The sequence below is a fragment of the Parus major genome, chromosome 1A (assembly GCF_001522545.3).
Source record: "Parus major isolate Abel chromosome 1A, Parus_major1.1, whole genome shotgun sequence".
Lineage (NCBI taxonomy): Eukaryota > Metazoa > Chordata > Aves > Passeriformes > Paridae > Parus > Parus major.
In genome coordinates this window covers 43,434,816-43,449,120 of record NC_031773.1, presented here as the reverse complement: position 1 = coordinate 43,449,120, position 14,305 = coordinate 43,434,816, and the positions used below count along the sequence as shown (strand labels likewise).

Here is a 14,305-nt window from a genome sequence, read left to right as displayed (position 1 = left end):
TACTGTTGTGATCATTTCAGAATGTCATTAATAGCAGATAGTGGTGGTCTGCCTGATCAAACTGTCTACTTGTCCAGAATCATTACATGTATAAAGTGGTAATCACACTAGTGTTCCAATGATATTTTTCTGTTGTGACATAGCTGGCTTACAGTGTAATTGGAGAATATACCAATTCTATAAAATACAGTGCCTTACATATATAGAGGAGAAGGCAATGGCAGAAAATGTTGCCTGAGACAGTGCAGCTTGCTGGAAAAAGGATATTTCTATCCTCTGGAAACCAGGGGTATTTGTGACCAGGCTTTTGGAGTTTTTATCACATAATACCTTTTGCAGAAATCTCATTCTTTGATGTATCATTTCATTTCCAACAATAAGTAATATGTAATTTGTTGCACACAATTTTACTGAACCATGATGATGGTGTTTTGATAGGACAAGGACCTGAAGCAGTACATGGATGACTGTGGTAACATCATGAGTATGCACAATGTAAAGGTGAGTGGTTTTAGTCAAAGTGGCCCCCTTCCAGCTTTGTCCCAAGAATTTCAGAGAACTTAATAATGAGGAGACTATATGGTTTAGTCTCTTTAAAAATAAAAAAAGAAACTTAACTTCCTTTTTGGGCTGACTTAGCTACATTTGATCATCATTGCCATCATTGGCATCAGATGGTTTCTTTGTTTTAAGTGTTTAAAACATTGGAAAGAGGAGATGATATAATTTCATGTGTTTTCATTCTCTTTGAAGTTACATATCTAAAATTTAAAAATTCCTAAAACATAATACATTCATAACTCTTTTGACTTCTTGTCCTTCCATTATTTTATACTCATTTGCTAATTCTTTAGTTTGATATATCCTCAAATTTATATACGGACACTGAGGAAAATGTAGCCTCATGTAACACATTATGAATGTGGTTTTGGGTACCACTGCCTACCGCACAAATAAGAAATCAAAAATATGTATTTAAGAAAGAGTAATTTTCATGTTTCTATTAGTGAGAAAATAGAAATAAAATTTTCCTTAGGGTTTAATTTGCTTTTTCTTTTAGCTATGGTTGTGGCCAAGTCAAGTGACTCAGTTTCCCGTCTGGCCTGCTGAAACTAAGTCAGGGTCAGGTGTTACTTCTCTTGTAAAAAGCAGTCTTTTTTTCGGAAAATGTAGTGTTCTTTTAATACTTAGAGCTTTAGAAACTAGCTTCCAAACAGAGTACAGTACTGTTGTGAAATTAGTGATTTGGCACTCAGGCTAGATAGTTATTACTCTTTGGTGAGCTTTCCCTTTCATTCTTTTGTCACATTACTGGAAGTATCTCCAGGGAAAGACATCTGCCCATAACCTGCTCTGTTGCTTCCTCTGAGAGTCTGCAAAGGGAAATTCTTTCATTTGTTACTACTCAGAGAGACAACCAAAAATTGTAATTAGGCTTGTGTTTTTAATTATCTGCAAGTTAATAAGCAGTGCTTTAAGCTTAAAAAAAATAAGGGAAAGCTGCAAGTGGGAGCCTGACTCTTGTAATAAGTGCAGTTATTGAACAAGGCAGAATCTGCTTGTGGTAATCTGAGCTAAGCAAAGGAATTGTTTTTCCATGTTTGCCTATGACTTAAAACTATGCTCAAAGAGCAAATTCATATGGCCAATACCTTTGGCACTGGGAAACCACAACAGCTGCTTAGCTGCGGTAGCTGTAGGTGCTTACCTTATAATAACTGTGGGGGTTTGAGTCATCATTAACATTTGAGAGACCTCCCTGTCATCACTTCCTCACATTCCTCAGCTAATTTTAGGTTTTTGTGTGTTGGCAAAACGAAAATATGTGTGATCTCTGCAGGTATTAGTGTTTTAACCAGAATTTTGAATGAATACATGGCATCCTGTGCATTTCCAAAAGGATCTCTGCCACCTGTGGTGAAGTTTCACAATTTCTGTTATCTGCATTCTTGACTAACCTTGCAGTCCCAGTGTACATTAGGGAGGACCATTGACTTCTATTGAAGTCCTGCTAATAAAGCTTGGGACTGACTACCCCTGCAGCGGTATGGGCCTGAGTGGATGGAGCAAGACTTGTTGCTTCTGCTCTTCAGAAAGGAAAGCAAGCAGAAGAAATCAATCCCAATTCCTATTTTTCTAGCACAGATGAACCCCATGTCAGCACACTGAGAACAGATGGATGTAACTACACCTGCTGTGTATTTGTCTAGTTTATGAAGAAGAATTTGGTGGTGTCACTTGGTGCAAAAATAAACCAATGTACTAGAATATGGTCATATAAAAACATTCTAGTGTTTTTCTTAGATGTCCTGTTACATGATTAGTTTGTTGCTTTCTGTAATGTTTTGTATTTTTTTGTTGTACATTTGATTACCCATGCTGAGTAGCATAGGTGTGGTAAATGCCAGCAATGGCTACGCAAAAGTCCCATGTTTGAGATCAGACCCTTTGTACATACAGAAACTGCAAAGTTATTAGTTCTTAATGCAGTGATACATAAACTTGCTTGGCTGCCCACTCCTAAGCCTTTCTTTGCCCCAGACTGCTTTTATATCTATATATGTACAGCATTGATATGCATGACTGAAGTTGTTTGCTTGGCTTGCTATTCCAATGGATTAAAATAAACCTGTGTGTGTCAAGGTGAGGGGATGAATGTAAATACCAGAGGCAGTTGGGCTGCTTTAATAATCCTCATTTACCCATTTCTCCATCTTCCCTAAGCTTGTGAATCTACGTGTATTTTTCCAGTAGCGTGCCAAGACCTTCTTTACGTAGTTCAGCACAGTTGGATAGAATCACTGCTGAGCTGCATTTCCAGAAGGAACTCAATGGCAGAAGGGAACTTGAGTATTTAGTCAGAGACAGTTATCTTTAATGACATTAGTGTGGGGAAGAGCAGTGGTAAATGTTTACTTTAAAAATAAACAGCCCTGTGGTTTTATTCAGTTAAACAGAACAAATTGCTCTTAAAGTCTTTGTTGTAAAGTATGGTGTTAAAGCAGTGCATTAGCGTAAAAGGATTTTAAATCTTTGAACAATAATGATAATGTCCAGAATTTGCTCATAAGGAGAGTAACTCATTTTTTAGAGAAGTAATTTTGTCCTACTTACAGTACTTAACTCTCCAGTGCCCAACTAGTCATGCAATCTGTAGATTACCATTTTTTGTCTAATTTGTATAAATGTTCTCTTTTGTAGCTATTTTTATATCAGATTCTTCGTGGTTTGGCGTACTGTCATAGGAGAAAGGTGTTACATCGAGATTTGAAGCCACAAAATCTACTAATTAATGAGAAAGGAGAACTGAAGCTTGCAGACTTTGGTATGGCCTAAAAGTACTCTATAACAATTTTTTTTTCCTCTCAGAAAAGGAAAATCATTTTTCCTTAAAAGGAGAAATGAGTACATTGGGTCTGTAGTGAATTTGGGTGTTCTCAAACGGAAAATGAAAGTCAGCCTTTTACAGGGTAAAGTGTAACTTAACAGGGTAAAGTAATCAGTGTAATATCTCTATAGGTAACACTGGCACTCCACTTGCAATTTGAAAGTAGTCTTACAGCTTCCTGTGAAATTGATACTTAGTCAAATCCTTAAGGTGGAGCTCACCTTGCTTCTCCTAGCACCACAGTCGCTCTAATACAGGGTAATGACAGGAGAGAGGAAGGGTTTGCTCATGTGCTAAATTGTCAGGTGTTGCACTATCACTGATACTCCAAATTCCTTGGGATTTACAGTGGAGTGGGGCATCCACATTTTCCTGTTATTTTCTGTGTCTGGGAGATCCTCTGAAAGTTGTGCTCTGTGCCTCTGGTTTTACCACTTCTGTGTGAATGAAAGTTGCTCAGAATATTTCATCGAACATGATACACCTGGATTTTATTGAAGATATTGCTGACAAATTGATGATGTTAGGATGGAAAACCCCTGCTGATCCAACACTGGTTTGGTCTGTTTCCACCATTTAATTAATTGTTTGTTGCCTTCTGCCTTTTGCAATGTAATTTTCCAGAAACAGTGCAGAAGGTTTTCGCAGCAGGGAGGTGTCATATCAATCCAATGCTGATTTAATGAAATTTACAGGATGAGTTCAGGTTTTGATCTGTTTACCTTTCTTCTGTGCTTAAAAATGCTGACCATGAGATTGCCATAAATACTAAAAGGCAATAGAAATCTCTTTATTAGGGCCTTAAATAGCATTAAGATATGGTATTTAGCAAGTATAATAAGGTCCTAAAAATAGTTTGTCAATTTCATACAAAAAGGTTTTCAGCAACTTGTACATGACTCTTCATTTCCCTTTTTATCAAGGATTGGCAAGAGCGAAGTCTGTTCCTACGAAGACTTATTCCAATGAAGTTGTCACATTGTGGTACAGACCACCTGATGTTCTCCTTGGATCTTCAGAGTATTCAACTCAAATTGACATGTGGTTTGTATAGCTTTGTCTAATTCAAGTTTTTGTTCTGAGTCAAGCTGAAAAGATGTCAACTTTGCTGTTAAATAGTAACATTCAAATATTCAACCTTTGAATTTTTGTAGGCTAGAACTGAGGTAGATTTTTTGGGAAAGGATTGGTAGACGGGGAGGATGCTATTATTCCTCTCTGAAAATGCAGAGTACCTTTTTATTGCTCAGAGTAAGCAAGCATTAGGCCCACAGTGTTAGAGAAACAGAAAAGCCTTCTCCTAATGATAGGGTAATGTGGTATTTTACCATGAGCTTTAATAAAATTGATTGCCTCAACATCTGTAGGAAGAGGATATAATATAGCTATGACATAGGTTTTGATTGGTCTTTGACAGCTTTTCTGTTGCTACACATCTTTCTAAATATTTTAATAGTAGTGTGTGGCTAACAACCAATAATTTGTTTTAATTGAAGAGAAATCCCAGAAATCTTTACAAGCTGAAATTACAGGATTATTTCTGCTTTATCTTTTTCTCTGTCTTTATATAAAGGGGCGTCGGATGCATATTTTTTGAAATGGCATCAGGAAGGCCTCTTTTTCCTGGTTCTACTGTTGAAGATGAGCTGCACTTAATTTTCAGACTTCTTGGTAAATGGATACTTTCAGTAATGTTAATGTTAATGCATCATATTTGTATGAGAACTGTGGATCTTTATCTTGGAACAATATTTTATTACATTGTAGTCACGTTGTGAAAAATGATTCAGCTGACTATACAGCTGAGTTTGCACAACACAGGCATATTGAATTATATTTTTTTCCCCTTTATCCTTTACATTACAGGATTAAATGCATTTTTTTATGTCTAAGTTGTTTGTTTATATTTTTTAAGTTGAATTTTTTATTGCTTCTAAATACAGGAACTCCATGTCAAGAAACATGGCCAGGCATTTCTTCCAGTGATGAATTTAGAAACTACAACTTTCCTAAGTATAAACCACAACCTCTCATCAACCATGCACCAAGGTACTTCATGTTTTATTAATAGAAAATATGCATCCCTGTGGCTTTGCATATTTCTAAGTGGGAATGAATTTCTGAGTACAATCTGCCACAGAATGGTGTAAAACTATTCATCAGTTGTGTTATTGTGGGGAGATGATAATGCAAAACAGAACCTGGTACTATGTGATTACTTCCTCTAATAGGTACCACAGCTTCTTAATGACTTGTAGAACGATAAAACTCCAATTAATAATAGTAGGAGAATTCACACAGCATTTCCTAACAAACACAAATTCTCTTCTGGTTATATTCTAGACCCAGGCCATTCGTTAAAATGGCCAGGTTTCCTTGAGCTATTTCTTGTAATCATTTTAAAACCATAATGAGGAAGATGAAGGGTCTGTGCAGTTATTATAAATAAAATCAATAGCAAAGATATTTGTTGTCTATCTTGAAGAAGATCTGACATTGTATCCCTCTAATAAAATGGGTAGTATTAACCTAAAAAGAAATAATTTAAAAGATTCAAGTAAATGATGCAGGTAAGCCTAGTAAATGACAATGTAAACCAAGGATTTGTGTGTCTCCAATGTTCTCCAAATAGCCTTGTTCTGAGATATTAGGATTCAAATGTATTCACATTAACACGAATAAATGTTGCTTAGGTAGAAGAATTTCCATGTTTTGATATAATTTTCAGGTTTGATAAAATTTGAGTCAAATCCTCTGCAGTTTTGCTTTCATTAATACAATTCAATAACTTTTTTAATTTTTAAAAATATTTTTATTTTTAGGCTAGACACGGAAGGAATTGAATTGATAGCGAAGTTCCTTCAAGTAAGATGTGTTTTGTGGCTTTACTTTATAAAAGAGCAAGTTTCAAATTTTAATGTATTACATACAAAATGTATTAGAAGCCAAAGTATTTAGTTCTATCTCAAAGTGGAATGTGTAGCTGAGTCTGTAGTGGATGACAGATGTGAGAAGAAACCAGTGTAGTGTGAGAATTAAAAAACTGATGCATGCTTTTTTTTCCCCCAGAACTGATTTTTCTCTTACTACCTTTTGTAAAAACAGAATTATTTTTTCTATGTTAGCCCTGAAAAAACTAAATCTCTTGTGAAATATGGTATTAAACCTGAACTTTTAAATACAAATGCTAAATTTATTTAATGATAAACTGAGTTTAATACTAGAGAAGGAGTTACTAAGGTGTAATATTAGTCCTTGATGTTGCAACTGTATTCAAAAGCTGAAGTGATATGCAGGTTTAATCTCTGAATCTGTATTAAAAATGAGCTGGAAGCAAGATGGAAGGTCAACTCTGACACCTTTGAGTAGATGCAGCACTGTAACTTATTTGTGTGCAGCTTTTTAAATGTCTGCATTCTTGCCTAGAATAGGCAATATTCTTCCATCTAGAATAGATGTCAAGCAGGAGGTACCTAATTATTGTACCGTCTATAAATAAAGATCAGGTGCAGTTTTGACCTGCATCTGTTTGCAGAAGTTATTTTTACTATTTTAGCAATCTTGTTATATGTTGGCAGTACTGATTTTGATAAAATTTTAGGTAGTCATGTGTAAAATGAAAGTAATGAAAAAAAATTGTCCTAGTGAATTATGGGAAATACTGAGCATATAGAACTCTTTCTCCCTTTCTTAAAATCACTTGATGCAAAGAGATTTTTAATGGAAATCAACACACTTCTATGCTTTTATGTTAATAGTACGAATCAAAGAAGAGAATTTCAGCAGAAGAGGCCATGAAACATGCATACTTCAGAAGTCTTGGAACAAGAATACACACTCTGCCTGAAAGTAAGAGGAGTAGTAAAGTAGCAGAGTATTATTAAGATAGTGCATTAAAGCTAAGTACATTGTGTAAGAAAAAACTCTAATGTATTAAAAAAGTCTGATATCTAGTGGCTTAAATATTTGTTAATTGGAAACATTTTTTTTCATCTAAACTATATAATTAAGAATATAATTTTGATCAATAAAACATAGATTTACATTTGTATATGGATTAACTTCTTTGTTACATTGCAGGTGTTTCAATATTCAGTCTAAAAGAGATTCAGTTGCAAAAAGACCCTGGCTTTCGAAATTCCACTTACCCAGAGACCGGTATGGAAAGCTTTATATATTCTCATGCTTGCTAAAAGAATGCCATGCCAGAGGCATTTGGAATTGAAAAATGCTTTTTTATATTGGTTTGTGTGAATATACTGAAAAAAAAATCCAGAATGATTTACTGAGATTCCTGTATACATATAAGACATATAAGCTCAGAAAGATGTGAGTTTTACTAGGGATGGGCAGGGACTGTGAAAGTGAGAACACTTTGGAGTTTCAAACCAGTACTGCATGGGGGTGAGTGATGGCAAAGTGAAAATCAGTGCAGTGAAGGCAGTTAAAGGAAAGATGCTGATGCTGATTGAAGCACAAGAGGTGTTGCCTTGAAGTAGGACGAAGATCTGGATAATAACTTAATGCTCCTTTGTGCAAATGCTTCGGTTTCTTACCATGGTCCGTGTTGTGTTGCAGGACATGGGAAGAACAGAAGGCAGAGCATGCTTTTCTAAAGGGGGCAGTGCAGAGTCGAGCCCAGGCCTATCCTGTCGATCAAGGACTCGGATCCAAAGGCAGTGCTTTCTGTTGGTGGACTTGGAATCGCAGTTTGTCTACACTGTCCTCTTAACAGTGGAGTCTTTTTATTTCCAACCTGCAAATTATGTTTTTATATTTGTTGTCACAGTGTGACAATTTTTTGTACAGTTGGTTTTAAGGTCTCCTCTGCCACTAGAGCCAGTAGGTTACAGCTGTTGATGTAACTGTAGCTGCAATTTTTGTGCAGGACTGAGAAACACAGTGCATTATTTATTGCGGAATCATTGCTGCTAAATAACTACTGTCTGTATAGTTAACACAACAGTTCCATGCCTGAAGAAGTTGCAATGGCTTTATAATATGTGAATGCATCTGTTTCTCTTGATAAAATGTTCTACTGCTGCGGGGTTTTTTTGTATTTCTTAAACTGCAGTGTTTCCTGGAATGTAAACATAGCTTTGCTTGGCTATAGGTGAGCCATCTTTAATGCTCTAAGTTCTTGGCACTTAATTCCTTATTTAACATTGGAAGTATGTGTTGAAATAGTTGAAAAATTATAATGCATATTACGTTTTTGAAAAGCACATGGTGTGAAGGTTGATTCAAACAAGTGAAAAGTAATTTTGATTTGCTCTCAGATCCTATGTTAGTTATTGATAAATTAGAGCATGGAGGCTGGAAGTTTTGTCAGGCTTACTCCAGCATAACATATTTGCACATTGTTGTGCATATGGGGCCTGCAGAAACAATAACTTTTTTACCTTGTTTTTAACTTAGAAATACAAATAGTAGAAAGATAATTCATGTATGTTGGACCCTGGCTTACTTTTCATTACAGAGGAACAGGACAACAAATTACACAAACACGGGAATAATGTCACATTTTCCCACCGTGTTGCTCTCCCATTGTGCATTATTCACTTGAAATCAACTGGAAAGATGCAAGTTTGTACTTGAGAAGAACTCACTATGCTACAGAGCTTTTACAATGAGAACTTAGAGAGTTTTTCAGATCTTAGATGTTACCTGTTTTCCAGAGATAGTAAACATATTACTACTATGCTTATGCATCTCAGTGAGTATCATAAGTACACCCTTGGTGATGGTTACAGTATTTTTAAGCATTTGTGTTCACCTTTATGAACTTATTTGTTTAGTGCATCTTAAAGAGACTGTAAATCTTTATTGGTATATTTTGAAATGGTCATGTAAATCTTTGGCTGGTATATCATGAAAATAGTCATAGGTAACTTAATTTTTCCTGACATTCACTGTAAAGCGTTCAGGGGTCCTACCATTTCTGTTCAGGAAATCTTGTAGTTTATTGTTATTTAACAGTATTAAGTGAATTTTTGTATATTTCATTTTAACTTTATTTGTGAATAGTGATTGTGGCATGTTTGGGGGTGTTTTATTAATATTTCATTGATACTAGTAAATTTGAATTGGGATTTTTTTTTTTTAAATTTTATTTTCTGGAAGAGAGAAATTCATGTGTAACGGTGACTATTGGACCACTACTGCTTTTCAGCATTTGTAAACCGGTTTTACGTTAAATCTTGTAGACCTAACAAACTGCTGTTATTTCTAACTGACCGACCTGTATTAATATTGTACTTTTGAAAGTATAAATATTATGTGGAATTCTTTGGTTTTGTTTTGAAATTTATAATAACAAAAGCCCTGTGTTGTTTAAAATACAGACTAAGTGAACTTGCAGTTCTTGGGGCATTGTTGGCAGCGTTTAGCGAGGTCCGTGTGTAGCGGGAGCCCCCAGGGTCACCTTTGGCTGCTCCTTTAGTTCATTCAGTGCAGAGGCAGTGGCAGTGGCGGTGGCAGGGCTCATCCATGGCTGAGGCTGCTCAGGACCTGCTCAGTGTGATGGTCCAGTCTCAGAGCTGCTGAGCCAGCCCTGCGCGTCACACGGCCTTGGGAGCGTAACGTGAGGCTCGGACACGCGCGGGGCTCCTCCATTCCAGTGCGAGCCCTACGGCTGTGGCAGAGGCACAGTTGGCACTGATGAAAAACCTTGTCCTGAAATAGTTGTTATATATATTTTTATAGTTGCTAAGGATCTGATCTAGATTTTATACTGATGGACTTTGTAGGAAATACGTTGTAGACGTGACAGTGTTGAAGAAAGAAGTGTCAAAAAAACATCTTTTTTTACAGTAGTGAAGATAGACTCAATGTTCACTGTGGATAAATGTGGGATTTAGCATTTCTAGAACAGTAATACTTTATAGGTCATAAAAGAACAAGTAATAATGTGACACTAATGAGTAAAGGACTTAAAGGTTTACCTGTTAAAATGAAGTGCATTAATAAACTTAGAAAGGGATCAGCCGCAGCTAACAAAAGGATTTCATTTTAAGTAGGAATTCAACTTTTTTGTTACAAATGAAAAGATCTTCCATAAAATTAAAGGAGGCTGTTTATAAAGAATCCTTTTCTAAGGACCTACAAGTGAATCTGTGTTCTTCATTAGGAGGTAGCTTTAAAGAACATATTTAAGAAATTTGGTATCTGTTGTCAAGCCAGTTTGGGGCTCTTTAAAATTGCCTGTTATTGAAATTCTTTAATCATCAGAGAGAGTTGTGTGGCAGTTGCCTGTTTGGGGCAGTAGTCAGCAAGTCTGAAGTTTCTGGGCATCTCTGACATTCTTTCCATGGGATTGTGTACTCTGCCTCCTGTCTGGCAGTCAGGTACTATGGACTTGGTTTCACTGTCCCCAAGAACTGTAGGAGTGTTGGCCTTTTTGGGAGAAGACCTCGAGTGTCTCAAAAACCAAGCAAAGAGTCACTAAAAATGGATGACTTTCAGTGTTTGGTGTGACCACCTTTGCTTGACGATGGCCGATCAGTCAGTTAATGAGAAATGGCCTCTGCATGTCGTGGCTTACTTTAGGTCTTTATTTTTAGAAGATACCTGGTGTGTCCCACCTAGCCCAGGGTAGGGCTGGCAAGGTGTGGGTGTAGGTGTGTGTCGGAGTCAGGTGGGCTGGAAGCCAGGACAGAGGCAGGTGCTGGTGATGTGGCTGCATTCACGTGCAGGTGAAGGTTGAAGGGGAGAGAGGGTGGGTGGAGGATGGGGATTGACAGGACAGGGTGGGAGATGGAAGGGGCAAACCAACAGCTCAGCAATGCTCTAGTGGAACGTGCATCTCAACATGGCTGTGTTATTTTTGTGCTGCTTTACCACAGCATTAAGTAGCCAGAGTGTATCCCTGAATTGGGCAATAAAAGTTAAAATAAACAATTATTAAAGAATCAACATACTTTGTATTTGCAAATCATTTGAAAAACTGCCAGGTAGCATTCTTTGGGCTGCTTGCTTGTTGTTTGTGCGTGAATTTTGCAGTGTAATAAAGGTACGTTGTTTCTGTTCTGCAATGTTAAAATGGAATTAAGGTTAAGAATACATTCCGTTATTGAGGACAAAATATATGGAAGGTATGTGGTAAATATCCACAGGCTAAGTATCATAAACCTAGGAATTACTCAGAATTAAGGTCAGACTTCAGAGAAATCCAAACAAATCAGGGTATGGAAATACAGAGCTACAGCACATGATGACACTGAAGAGAAATCGGAACTTACATTGTCTGTGACATGATCATTTTGTCTGGTTACTAATGAGCAGAGTTGAATTAATTCATGCACTTTGTTAGCACATTTTAGTACCTTATTTACCTTCAGAAATTTTGGCTTTAAAACAAATGTAACAACTCTATCAAGTGCCTTAATTTTGGGAAGGAACTTGAATGCTTACTTTAAGCTGTTTGGGGCTTTTTATTTTTTCAGAGATTGGGCTGTTAAAGATTTAATGCTCTCATTTGTGTACATCCATGTATTGGTATCTGTGTCATAACCAGTTTAGGAGACTGGCAAGATAACAAATGCAGTTATGAAACATAAGTATATAGCAGTTGGAACATTGTAGGTAAACTCTGACTGTACAAGTGGGATGATGGTGAAAACTATAAAAGCCAAGCAGGTACAGGGGCTTTGGAATTTCTACCACGCACCTTCTTTCACCTGTGGAGTTCAGCTGAACAAGTGTCATAGTCTTGTTCTCAGCCATAGTGGGAACCTGTTTTCAGAACTGGGATTAGATATTCTAAATTGGTTTCTGTATGTGACTTTCACTGGGCAGTGCCTCTCTAACTAACTGAGTTAAACTGATGTCGGTGGAAAAGGGGAACGATTTCCGATTATTTTTTCATGTTTTCTAAAATCCTTTAAATCGTTTAAGGTCCGTAACTTTTGAGCAAACTTAAACGATGAATCCACACATACACACATGTGATAAATAACTGCTTCATTTATTGTGCTGGCTGCATCCTTCAAGCACACTCAAGAAGTAGGCCTGCCTGAGCGCATCACTTTCATGGTTCTAATGAAATACGAGTTTCACTTGGCTCAGACGCCCTGCCTTGAAATACGTTTTTCCCCAGAGAGCTACGAAGTTCCTTCATTTGTTGCAGTGGGATCTTTCTGCTGATGGAATTACCATGGCTGTGGATTGCAAACCGGGGGAGGTGCTCTTCCCTTTCTCTTCTCTGACATACTCCTGTAAGAGCACCTCCCTCCAGGCCTTGTGTCTGCATTGTCACCCGCCCCTCCTCTTTCACACCCTGAGCTTGTTTTTTCAAAGGCTGTTTTTTCCTTTCTTTGCTGTCTTGTTATTTGATTTGCAGGAGGGGGTAGCTGGCTTGGAGCCATGTTATGAATAATTAAGTTTACGTTTATGCATTTGCGCTTCTTGCAGAGTGAATGTGAACTGATGGGAATCTTTCACAAAAGAACTCCAGCATATCCTAGAATCCTCTCTTCTAGGATGCTTTCTTCAAATACCAGCCCCTACCCAAGGCAGGCTGTGATGCTGATTGCTCCAGAATCCTTGCTTGAGGAGGTTCATTCTGCTTTTTTCATTTAAATAAATACATACTGTTTCTCACTCGTGCTGTCAGTCTCTTTGCCCTCAAGAAATAGGTTTGTACTCCATCTGTGCAGAGCACTCACACAGTAATTGGTAAAAGCAGTTACAGTTTGGGGCTAAAAAAGATTTTAAAAGTTGTAGTTTCCTCATGGCTTCGGAAGGTTATGCTTCAATCTTAGGCCTGTGTTTGTTTATCCTACAGGATATACAGACAGTCTGAAGATCAGAAGGGAATAGCTATGCCCTTATATAAAAGACTATGTGTACTTACTGTGCCTTTTCTAAATTCATTTGGGTGTCATGATGGCTTCTGAAGATGTTTCCTGTAGGCACGAGATCACACAGCCTTTTAATGCAGTGTTGTTCTGTTAAAATTAACCCTGTAGTCTCATTTGAAAGGACCCACCTCCCCTTTAAACAGAAACCTTGGTGACAGTTCTTCACTTTGTGGGTAGATATTTCCAGATGGGTAAGTGCCTGTCTGAGACCAGTTTTAGTCAGACAAAACAAATCATTCTTTCCTGACATCATGGATGTGTTTCAGGTCCTTTGCTATAGTTTATCACCTATCACTGTTTTCCCCACCTTGAAAGTTTTCTTTAGAACTGAAGCTGTTTACCTGTGCCAGGGCCAAAGGTGTGCACAAGCTCTTGGCAAATCTTCCCTGTAGCTGTGGCCCTTCTGGGGGATACTTGCTTTCCTGAAGAAAGAAGGTGCAGGTAAGCCAAACACACCCTTATTGTGCACCCAGCCTATATAGGAACTGGGAGCTTCCTGTGTATTGATGAAGCTTGAATAAAGTGAAAATCTTGTAAATCCCCCAAGTGTGATCAAATTGCAATTACTGCCAAGAATACTGAAAAGAGAGTAACTCCCATTTTATTCCCCAGGATTGTTGGCTTGGAGCACTCCTAGCCACAGAAATATTGACACTTCCACGGTATTTATTTAAAAACATTTATTTTATTTTCTCTACAGTTAAAAAGATAACCTGTTAATAAAATTCAGTAGATTACCAATAGAATAATTTCTTCAAAGCATAAGGCATAACAGTCTAGTGTTTCATGTAAGTGTTAAATTTGAGAGGCTGGACTTTATTTGTATAAATACTTCCCAAGAGCAAAAATTTTTGTTCCATATTATTGACTGATTTAGAAGGCAGATTTTGACAGCCGATTTTTTTTTTCAACTAAAAAGTCAACTAGCAGAAGATGTGTTCTCTTGCTATTTTTTATTCTCTCAAAGATGAGAAGACAACACTTCTTCCACTTTCTGATTTCCATTGTTTTACTGGATTCTCTCAGATCCTTTCCAGTAATTTTTTCAAATAGCATT

The 14,305-nt window shown here is 37.1% G+C and overlaps 1 protein-coding gene across 8 annotated transcripts in view; it reads left to right on the top strand.

The window, feature by feature from the left end:
- Nucleotides 1–12,988, top strand: part of CDK17 (cyclin dependent kinase 17) — a 93,435-nt gene extending 80,447 nt beyond the window's left edge. For 6 of the 8 annotated variants that reach the window (XM_015627298.3, XM_015627296.3, XM_015627297.3 and 3 more), the window contains 9 exons: nucleotides 439–501; nucleotides 3,202–3,325; nucleotides 4,312–4,432; nucleotides 4,962–5,059; nucleotides 5,332–5,437; nucleotides 6,211–6,253; nucleotides 7,147–7,237; nucleotides 7,469–7,546; nucleotides 7,967–11,302. In XM_015627298.3, coding sequence (XP_015482784.1) covers nucleotides 439–501; nucleotides 3,202–3,325; nucleotides 4,312–4,432; nucleotides 4,962–5,059; nucleotides 5,332–5,437; nucleotides 6,211–6,253; nucleotides 7,147–7,237; nucleotides 7,469–7,546; nucleotides 7,967–8,004 — 762 coding nt within the window. In that variant the 3' untranslated portion in view covers nucleotides 8,005–11,302. Of the gene's footprint in view, nucleotides 1–438; nucleotides 502–3,201; nucleotides 3,326–4,311; nucleotides 4,433–4,961; nucleotides 5,060–5,331; nucleotides 5,438–6,210; nucleotides 6,254–7,146; nucleotides 7,238–7,468; nucleotides 7,547–7,966; nucleotides 11,303–12,799 lie in introns of those variants that run through there. The other 2 variants (XM_033514412.1, XR_004497499.1) reach the window with 2 other exon arrangements.
- The last annotated feature ends 1,317 nt before the right edge of the window (nucleotides 12,989–14,305 follow it).